At 43.7% G+C, this 11,394-nt stretch overlaps 1 protein-coding gene across 1 annotated transcript; it reads right to left on the minus strand.

The window, feature by feature from the left end:
* Positions 1-340: 340 nt before the first annotated feature.
* Positions 341-5,864, minus strand: LOC309565705 (oxysterol-binding protein-related protein 5-like). Its single transcript, XM_082270678.1, has 4 exons — positions 5,731-5,864; positions 5,112-5,229; positions 2,382-2,484; positions 341-818 (listed from the first exon to the last, which is right to left on the minus strand). Exons 1-4 carry the CDS (start codon positions 5,845-5,847, stop codon positions 680-682), a joined length of 477 nt encoding a protein of 158 aa, XP_082126804.1. The 5' UTR covers positions 5,848-5,864; the 3' UTR covers positions 341-679.
* Between the last annotated feature and the right edge of the window lie 5,530 nt (positions 5,865-11,394).

An 11,394-nucleotide genomic window follows, 5' to 3' on the forward strand; every position in this document is an offset into this window, starting at 1 on the left:
TAAGTCGGAGCGACTTGTGTCGCTCCTATTAGAACCGTTCCTGTACTACACTATGGACCGCGACGGTGCACGACTTGTCAGGCTGACCAAGTTGCCTGACAAGTCGTACTAGTGTGAACCGGCACCTAAGCTGAGGGTTTTTGTATTATGTTGTGCATTGTTTGGACAATTATTGGATACATGTGTTATGGTCTAGTTCAGTGATGGCAAACCTTGGCACCCCAGATGTTTTGGAACTACATTTCCCATGATGCTCAACTACAATGCAGAGTGCATGAGCATCATGGGAAATGTAGTTTCAAAACATCTGGGGTGCCAAGGTTCGCCATCACTGGTCTAGTTTAACCCTGTGACTCTTGGCAATTATTGTTCTCCATAGTGGCTGGTATGCAATACACTAATTCCTTTCTCTGCTTTTACCAAAAATATAATAGAGGAAAGAAGGTTTATACATTGCTCCTGTGCACATAGTATAAGTCTTTCATTTAATAGAGCCATGCTGTTGAATGTCATGCTTCTTGTTGATGTTTTTCTTCCACACACGTTAGTAGGGAACTTCTTGGAAAACGTGCTCTCTGAATGTCCCAAACTAGAACTTCCTATGTGTTTTCCCTGCAAATGTTCATTGGGCAAGGCATGGATGGATGGCGCTGGCCTGATCTTGGGTCCCTGCGAAATTTTACTTGAACACAAAGTTGATGAAGAGCTGGCAGGCGAGAAAAAGGCAAAGTAGCAGCCAGTGTCGGGACGTTATTAGCGAGGAACTGGAAGGCAAGCACTTGGAAAGTGAGCCGTGATTGGTCAGTGTGTTGAGGTTTCTGAAAAAAAAAATTGTAAAGATTCAGAAGTTTAAAATGAACAGGTATGTGTCCATAACAAAACACATTATTTTCCTTTAAGGCATGTGGCCTTTGGGTTTTTATTGTGTGACCCTTGGGCCCAAGCAATTAATAATGGGATCAAAACAATTTATATGTAAATGGACTATAATTGCAGTAATCCCTATCAGTCTTATATTTCTAACTCTTTCCTGCTGCATGCCTCCCATCTCCAACCAAAACCTGTAGACTGTTCCTAGTCTCTAACCATCTCACAAAGTATGTTCGCAGGCTTTGACAATCTTTTGTACAGCCATGGCGAACATTTTTGAGAATGACACAAATATTCATTTTTATAAAGTCTGCCGCCTTTTACGATGGCGATTTGCATATACTCCAGAATGTTATGAAGAGTTATCAGATGTATTGCAATTAATTGCAAAGTCCTTCTTTGCCATGAAAATTAATTTAAACCCATTAAAAACATTTCCACTGCATTTGTGAAGAAGGCTTCAGGGCAACCATGAAAATCCAAAAAGCGCCAGGACCGGCAGTTGATTCAGCTGCGGGATCGGGGCACCCCCAGCGCAGAGCTTGCTCAGGAATGGCAGCAGGCAGGTGTGAGTGCGTCGGCACGCACAGTGAGACTTTTGGAGGATGGCCTGGTGTCAAGAAGGGCAGCAAAGAAGCCACTTCTCTCCAGGAAAAACATCCGACACAGACTGATATTCTGCAAAAAGGTACAGAGATTGGACTGCTGAGGACTGGGGTAAAGTAAATTTCTTTGATGTAACCCCTTTCAGATTGTATATAAGCTGTATATAAGGTGAGATTATGTGCCTTGTCAGATAGTGGAGAAGGAAGCAGTGCTGGATCAGTAAGCTGTATATAATGGGACATTATGTGCCTTGTCAGATAGTGGAGAAGGAAGCAGTGCTGGATCAGTAAGCTGTATATAAGGGGACATTATGTGCCTTGTAAGATAGTGGAGGAGGATGCAGAGCTGGATCAGTAAGCTGTATATAAGGGGACATTATGTGCCTTGTCAGATAGTGGAGGAGGAAGCAGTGCTGGATCAATAAGCTGTATATAAGGGGACATTATGTGCCTTGTAAGATAGTGGAGAAGGAAGCAATACTGGATCAATAAGCTGTATATAAGGAGACATTATGTGCCTTGTCAGATAGTGAAGAAGGAAGCGGTGCTGGATTAGTAAGCTGTATATAAGGTAACATTATGTGCCTCGTCAGAGAGTGGAGGAGGAAGCAATACTGGATCAGTAAGCTGTATATAAGGTGACATGATGTGCCTTGTAAGATAGTGGAGAAGGAAGCAGTGATGGATCAATAAGCTGTATATAAGGGAACATTATGTGCCTTGTCAGATAGTGGAGAAGGAAGCAGTGCTGGATTAGTAAGCTTTATATAAGGGGACATTATGTGCCTTGTAAGATAGTGGAGGAGGAAGCAATACTGGATCAGTAAGTTGTATATAAGGGGAGATTAGCTGCCTTGTCAGATAGTGGAGAAGGAAGCAGTACTGGATCGGTAAGCTATGTTTTACCTGTGTATATCCTGTTGTGTTTTCTGTAAAGATAAAACTGCAGCCTGAATTTCTTTCAGTTCGTTCTTTTCTTTTCCACATTGTGAACACGGTCCTGGAAAAGCTGTTCAACAACAAGCAAATGGTTAATAAATCTGTACTTAGGGTTATAATAATAATAAAAAAAAAGTTGTAACACAATTAAAGGGGAACTGCAGGAGGAAAAAAAAACATTTTTTTTTTTTCTGGGTGCAGGCAAGTTCCCAGATAAGAAACAATTGTGCTGCACGTTTGAAAGTGACTTGCTAAGCTATTGCTAGACTTGTCAGGCTTCACAAGTTTGTTGCACAATGGAAATAAGTCCGCATTGCATGACTCCAGATCAACTTTCTTTGCAAACATTCTGCAAGTCTACTGCAAGTTCTGGTTCAGTTATGTTGTGCAATAGTCATCCCACCACAGGGGGCACTGTGGCTGAATTTCCATGCCGTAGGCTTGCATAATGCAGAACTCTCGCTGTAGACTCACCTCTGCAACTTTGCTCTTGCTAGACTTGCCATGCAAATTTGCTACAAATTGGAAAAGTGTCAACTAGAACTTGTGCTTCAAGTGCTCTGCAAGTGTACAACCTGCCAGTGAAAATGTGCAGCAAGTTAACAGATTTACAATTTAACATTTCCACAAATTTGTGGCAAGTTATCCTCGCTATCTGGGTTACCTCTAATGATGGGTATACTAGGTCCGGTTGGTTTCTCGGGATTCTAAAATTCAAAGCATTCATGCTAAATCATGTATAATGTATTTTTGACCTTTAGCAGGGTCTTAAAACTTTCTAAACAAAGTGCCAGCTTACTGTCCTTCAGACTTTGGGGAGACCCGACTGTGGCCGAAAGTAGTACAAAATGTCCCAGCATCAGTGAGAGTAGACAATCCCTCATCACTGGTGTCATTGGGTGGAATTGTGCCCCATTGTTGGTGTCATTGGCATCCGTTGTTGGTGTCATTGGGAGGAATTGTGCCCCATCATTGATGTAATTAGTAGGAATTGTGCCCCATAGTTGGTGTCATTTGGAGGAATTGTGCCCCATCATTGGTATCATTGGGCCCCATCATTGATGTAATTGGTAGGAATTGTGCCCCTTTATTGGTGTCCTTAGGAGGAATTGTGCCCCAACACTGGTGTCATTGGGTGGAATTTTGCCCCATCATTGGTGTAATTGGGTTTAATCATTGATATAATTGGTAGGAATTGTGCCTCTTTATTGGTGTCCTTAGGAGGAATCGTGCCCCATCACTGATGTCATTGGGTGGAATTGTGCCCCATTGTTGTGTTCATCGGGCCCCATTATTGGTGTCATTAGGAGGAAATGCTCCCCATCATTGGTGTCATTAGGAGAAATTGTGCCCATCACTGATGTCATTGGGAGGAATTGGGCCCCGTCATTGGTGTCATTGGGCTCCATTGTTGGTGTCATTATAAGGAAATGTGCCCAATCGTTAATGTAATTGGTAGGAATTGTGTCACATCATTGGTGTAATTGGTAGGAATCGTACTCCATCATTGGTGTCATTAGGAGGAATTGTGCCCCATTGTTGGTGTCATTAGGAGGAAATGTGCCCCATCATTGATGTAATTGGTAGGAATAGTGCCCCATGGGTATCATTGGGAGGATTTGTGCCCCATCAAAGGTGTCATTGGGAGGAATGGTGCCCCATCACAGGTGTCATTGGGAGGAATTGTGCCCCATCATTGGGCCCCATTGTTGGTGTCATTAGGAGGAACTGTGCCCCATCGTTGATGTAATTGGGCCCCATTGTTGGTGTCATTAGGAGGAAATGTGCCCCATTGTTGGTGTTATTAGGAGGAAATGTGCCCCATCGTTGATGTCATTGGTAGGAATTGTGCCCCATCGGTGTCATTGGGAGGAATCGTGCCCCATCACAGGTGTCATTGGGATGAATTGTGTACCATCACAGGTGTCATTGGGAGGAATTGTGCCCCATCGGTGTCATTGGGAGGAATTGTGCCCCATCACAGATGTCATTGGTCCCCATTGTTGGTGTCATTAGGAGGAACTGTGCCCCACCATTGATGTAATTGGGCCCCATCGTTGGTGTCATTAGGGGGAATTGTGCCCCATTATTGGTGTCAATAGGCCCAATGGTTGGTGTGATTAGGAGGAACTGTGCCCCATCGTTGATATAATCGATAGGAATTGTGCCCCCTCATTGGTGTCATTAGGAGCAATTGTGCCCCATTGTTGATGTCATTAGGAGGGACTGTGCCCCATCGTTGATGTAATTGGTAGGAATTGTGCCCCATCATTGGTGTCATTGGGCCCAATGGCTGGTGTCATTAGGAGGAACTGTGCCCCATCGTTGATGTAATCAGTAGGAATTTTGCCCCATCGTTGATGTAATTGGTAGGAATTGTGCCCCATCGTTGGTGTCATTAGGAGGAATTGTGCCCCATCATTGGTGTCATTGGGCCAAATGGTTGGTGTGATTAGGAGGAACTGTGCCCCGTCGTTGGTGTCATTGGGAGGAATTGTGCCTTTAGTTGGTCTCAGTGAATTAAATAGTGCCCCAAGGGTCAGATAAAAGCAAGCAAAGAGCCGCTGTTTGGAGACCACTGATCTATAGGATACCTTTTACTTAATGCACTGACACTCTCCTGTAGATTTTCACAGAGGTCATTGAACTAGCATGCATTGATACAGAAAGATGAGTGGGGTTGGAGCAGTATGATACCTTCCTCATCAGATGATTCATGTCCCGGCTCAGGGGTGGAACAGCTGCTCTCGGTGGTCTGGCTGCTGATGGACGGCTGCTCACTGGCCTTACGATGTCGCCCCTCCTGATTACTCCTCTAGTAAAGGAAACCCAGTAAAATAAATACATTTCCTTTAATGTGTCCCCATCAGTTGATGGCAGCTACAATGCGGTGTGAGACACTACAAAGGAGATATGCAAACTGAAAAGCAATGTAAAAATTGTGGTGAAGAGACACTGAGCACCTGAAATGGTGGGAAGTTGTCCTGGAGATTTGGGGAAGAAGACAGTTGGTGGATTCTCATCCAGGATAAAGTGGGGGTGGGCACAGGTGACGGACATGCAGCTAAGGAGAGGTGTGGGAATGAAAAGTATATGATTGGTTCTAATTGTTTCTAGCCATGATGAAGGCATTTCAATCCTCCGTAACGTGTTGGCTTTTTGGTAGTCTATCTAAGATCTCATAAATAAAAATGGAATTAAAGATGCAAATATCCTGATACATAATTAAATGTGAAGTCCTATCCACACCTTTTCCTTGTTGTCTCTTAGACTGGACCAAAATGATGCAATGTGTATGTAAAAACAACAAAAATACCTTGTGTGCCAGGTTTGTACGGGGTGCCAGCATGCTGGTAAGGTTCCTCTTCACAGTTTGCAGCATTCCGTCTTTTTCATACTGGGCAATGTCAGTTAGCGGGTTCCAAGGACGCATGCTGCAGGAACAGGGACAATTATTGCACAAGTCAGGCATCCTGCTGTTCGGATATCCCCGGGGTTAGAGGGGTAAAGAGACCATGAAAACCAATTAATTCATGTTCATGCATAGTTCTTGCGAAATTACCTTATACTTTCTTCCTGATAATCCTCTTGTTCCTTACTGCAATCTAAAATATGCATAAAGAATTGTCCTCATCTATAAGAGCAGTCACTGGTGTCCCCAGTTGCACCTAGGGTTGCCACCTCATCCCTTTAAACCAGGACACACATTAATTACACAGGTTCTGTGGCTGATTAAGGTGGTAATTATCCGCTTAACGACCGCCGCCACAGTTATACTGCGGCAGGCAGCTGCTCCTGCGCGAACCGCTCTAGGTATACATCGGTCGCGCGCCTGCAGCTAGGGGGCGAACACGCGCAGCCACCGGCGCACTTCCGCCGGCGCGCTCCCGCCCCCGCTCGGCAGTGGGGTCTTCGATGCCCGGGGCAGACGGCTCCGATTGCCGCCTGACACCCGTGATTCAGATTTTTAGATCTTTCTTTGCATTATACACTTGAAGAAGCAGACAGGGTTCCGCGAAACACGTCAACATGCCAAGTTGTTTAGTTATTATACCTATGCCAATCATGTATTTATTCTTTATCTATATATTATCATGCAATTGCATCATGTATTTACTGTAGCTATCATGAATTGTCATATGTTAATTCTTCAATACATCATTTTTTTAGTTCATTCAGAAATTGTCATTTTTGTATTTATTTTTTCTGCATTGTTCTATTTCTCCAACTAATTTGACATTATTTGTACTTTATATACCTATTTTGGTAAAGTGGTTGGCCTCACTCATGTCCTTTTCAATATTTTTTGTATTCTTCACTATTTCCTCTTTCTATGCGGTAGGATTCTCTTACCTCTCAGGTAGTTTAGACGAATCTACTCTCTCAATAGGAGAAGTATTGTTATACTTGTTGACATGTATCCAAGACGTTAAAGTTGCCAACCCCCCCAGGATGCAGTTTTTGCTCCCACTGGGGTGTCCCGGGAGGGAAGAATGACAACCATATATTTTGCCTGTTATTATCACCATAACATGCCTCAGACAGAGATTTACGTTATTGGCTTATTATGTCTATAGGCACTTCTCATTGTTCCTTATCTCATGTAGAATGTTAAACTATCATCGCCCTGCTGTTATTGTTTGCAACCTTTTCTTGAAAATTCAATAAAAATCATTGAAACTAAAGAGATATTGTCACTTTGCCTATATAGGGCAAACTGACAGGTCCTCTTGAAATAATATCTTGCCCACTTCCCCACGCTTAGTCAGTAGGGGTGAGTCGGGGTTCAGACCAAACTTTGGCTGTTTGGCCCCCTGTTTGATGGGAGTCAGGTATCATATTTAGAAGCGGTATTTGCATAGCTGATGACAGCTTGGGGGGCTGTCATTTGGTGATCCGGATCGTCGGGATCTGTTGCAGATTTTTGATTGCTGCAAGTCGACGGGCAGTATGTTTAACAATGGATTTACAATGGGCAACATGTTTTTTTGGATTTAAATTTTTTTATTAAAAGACTTTTCCAACATTTGGGTGTTTATTTTGAGGTTATATTTTGTTTGTGTGAATGAGTAGGGGTACTAAATACCCCTTTCTTATTCTTGTAGGGGGTGCCAGTATGTGGATGCACCCCTATTTTTAAAGGGAATTCCAGATTCCAATAAGCCCCATGCAGGGCCTGGACAAGGGGTGGACAGGAGGTGAAGCTGCCCTGGGTGCGGTGGAGATTTTTTTTTTTGGGGGGGGGGGGGGCGTCGTGCTAGAATGGGTGATTTGGAGGGGGTGATTTTGTACTAGGAAAGTAGATTTCTGTTAGGAAGGGGAATTTGTGGGGAGAATTTGTGCTAGTAGGGATGATTGAAGGGGTTTTGTGCTAAGATGGGGAAATGGGGGGGGGATTAGTGTTGAGAGAGGGTCATTTGGCGAATTTGTGTTGAGAGAGGAGGATTTGGAGGGGCAGAGAGGATTTAGGCTCAGAAAGTATATGTGAGTGGGAGTGGATTTATATTAGGAAAGGGGGATTTGGGAAGGGAGGATTTGTGCTAGTTAGGGATGATTGTAAGGATTTGTGCTAGTAGGGATGATTGAAGGGGTTTGTGCTAAGAAGGGAAAATTGGGGGGTGGGGGGGATTAGTGTTGGGAGAGGGTATTTTGGCGAATTTGTGTTGGGAGAGGAGAATTTGGAGGGGCAGAGAGGATTTAGGCTCAAAGTATATTTGAGTGGGAGTGGATTTATGTTAGGAAGGGGGATTTGGGAAGGGAGGATTTGTGCTAGTAGGGATGAATGGAAGGATTTGTGCTAGGAGGGGAAATTATGGGGGTAGAATAAGGTCTAGGAGAGGGGATTTGGGGGTGGGGGAATTTGTGCTAGAAATGGGGAGTTAGGGAGGGAGAAGATTTGAGCTGGGAGTGGGGATTTGTACTGGAAGACAGGGAATTATTTTGGGGGGAGATATTTGGTGTAAGTGTGAAGATTAGTGCTATCGTTTTTTGGGGGGGTAGGGAGAGGATTATATGTTGACACAATGCTCACACATTTTTTGGGAGCAGAGGGGGGCACCATTTAGCATCTTCGCCCTGGATGCTAGACCTTGTCCTGGCACTGTCCCCATGCCTGCAGATACCCACAACCACCGGCCAGTAGTGAGGCTGATGCCCTTGTCCATTTTCCATGTTGAGGGCACGTAGCCTGGTATGGTTCAGGAGGGAGGTTGTACACTTGCCCCACCTCCCTTTCCTGGCCAGCCAAGCTCAATGCTCAGATTAAGAGTCTGGTATTTATTTTTGGTAGGGACCTCACACATTATATTTTTTTGTTTTTTTTGATCCACCTTAAAATCCATACGAAGGGTGTTCTTTCAAGAGAACCTGTCATTTGCCCTGCAATTATGGATTGGTAGGCATGAGTACAGGCCAACAGACCCAGAACATCACTGGAGCTCCGACTTGTGGCTTCCTTCCTCCCCCAAATGAATGCCAAGTGGCAGTGCCTCTCCCCACAAAGCAAGTTGGGTGGCAAGACCCAGTGATCTCCAATGATGACTACCTTCCTTCTCTGAATATGGGCAATGCAATTAGTTTCTTTAATTCTGTGTATAATCACCTGGACCAAGACTGGACACCTCACTGGGGGCATAAAGTAACCTTTCCCAGTACCACCTTAAGAGCATTAAAAGGCCCCGGGCAATGCAGTGCACTGGGGCCCCGCCTAAATAATCTCCCACGAGAAAAAAAATGCAAATTATTGATAAGGCAAAATTTATTGCTACAGCAGTGCCAAGCTAATTACAGCTTCCAAGTTCGGCGGCTGGGTTCAGTGGACATACACACGGACAGGAGTCAGACTCGACTGTCCTGTGTGTGCCTGGAGGCAGACAGGCATCCCTGCAGTTGTAGGCTCCCCCTCCATGGCCCAAGTGGCCTGACAGCAGTGCAGGGCAGACAGGCGCTTTCCACCTGCTAAGTTTAGGGGCGAGATGCTCACGGGAATCGGGACTAATGCTTGGCTGGGGCTAGGTAGCTGGGCAGGTGGGGCCCCCCGGGCAAGTGGAGCCCCCGGGCAACTGCACAGCGTGCCCATTCGGTAAGATGGCCCTGACCTTTCCTAGGGCCCTCGAAGCAGAGAAAACACTATTATTTTCAGCTATCTGTACCCTCCTCCTCATCTTTTTAAAACTTTGCCTTCCACTTTTGTACCACCTTCTCTTCTCTATTTATAGAGTGCGCCCACGCATGGCCTGAATCACTGCTCGCTCTGCTCTGGGGAAAGAGCTGCTTCTCAATTAGGGTCCTGGCACACAATGTATGAACGCCGGATTTTCCTGGCAGAAAGTTCCTGGCCAAAAATGCGAGTACTGTCCATAAAGTATGTGCTTTTATATGCGTATATGTGCATAAAAAACCTGCTAGCTTCCACTCTGCTATCTAATATAGTGGAGATGTCATTTACACACGTTTGCATGTATTCAGGTGCGTAATATACTGATCAGCAATGCAGACACTTTTATTTTTGTTGTTTTTTACTGATCTAATCATAACCTGATATTTATGCAGACAAAGGGCTACATTCCAAAAAACATAAGACGTGGCATTTTTGGCAACACGTCTGCAAGATATCTTAGACGCAAGCCTTCCATAAAGATATACAAATAAAGAAAAATAAGGAAATGATTTGTGAAAATTCTAGGTTATTTCCAGTATTAAAGATTTATTGTTAAAGTCGCTTTTAAAGCTGTGCAGTGCTTTGAACCCCTAACATTATAGAAAACTGCAGGTCTGTAGTCATTAACCCTTCATGAAGGAAATAAAAACACATATTTGCACCTTTTGCAACTTTAAAACGTGTTAGTGGCATCCCCTCAGTTCCCTTCCCTCAACTTTTTATCTTTTCCTCCCCAACACTATTTTATATATATATACTGTATCCTAGATGCAAGCCTTCCAAAAAGATATACAGTAACAATAAGGAAATGATTTGTGAAAATTCTAGATTACTTCCAGCATTAAAGTTTTATTGTTAAACTCATTTCTAAAGCTGTATAGTACTTTGAACCCCTAACATTCTAAAAAAACGCATTATAGAAAACTGCAGGTCTGTAATCTTTAACCCCTTCATGAAGGGAATTAAAACACATCTTTAAAGGTGCCTTTCCCAACTTTAAAACGTGTTAGTGGCACCCCCACCCCCCCAGTTCCCGTCCCTCAACTTTTTAGCTTTTCCTCCCCAACATTATTTTTTATATATACATTTTATATATATATATCTATCTATACATATGTATAGATATATATATATATACCTTTTATATATATATATATATATATATATCTATACATATGTATAGATATATATATATATACACACATACACAGTATCTCACAAAAGTGAGTACACCCTCACATTTTTGTCAATATTTTATTCTATCTTTTCATGTGACAACACTGAAGAAATGACACTTTGCTACAATGTAAAGTAGTGAGTGTACAGCTTGTATAACAGTGTAAATTTGCTGTCCCCTCAAAATAACTCAACACATAGCCATTAATGTCTAAACCGCTGGCAACAAAAGTGAGTACACCCCTAAGTGGAAATGTCCAAATTGGGCCCAAAGTGTCAATATTTTGTGTGGCCACCATTATTTTCCAGCACTGCCTTAACACTTTTGAGCATGGAGTTCACCAGAGCTTCACAGGTTGTCACTGGAGTCCTCTTCCACTCCTCCATGACGATATCCCAGAGCTGGTGGATGTTGGTCTTTTAATATTAGAACACTTACCTGTCCAGGAATCCAGCGATGTCCTCACCTGATGTTGATTTTTTAATTGGCTATCGGGTGCTGCTACCGACATCACTACTAAAGGAAACCGGCAGTGCAGCCGTACGGTTTCACAGCCAGTTCCCTATTGCGCGTGTGCAAAGCGCACTGTACTCTCTGACTGGGTTGGCTGTGGGGGAAGGAGGACAGGGCCGAACTTCCGGCTG

This window comes from Pelophylax lessonae, assembly GCF_965119305.1.
Source record: "Pelophylax lessonae genome assembly, chromosome: 10".
NCBI lineage: Eukaryota > Metazoa > Chordata > Amphibia > Anura > Ranidae > Pelophylax > Pelophylax lessonae.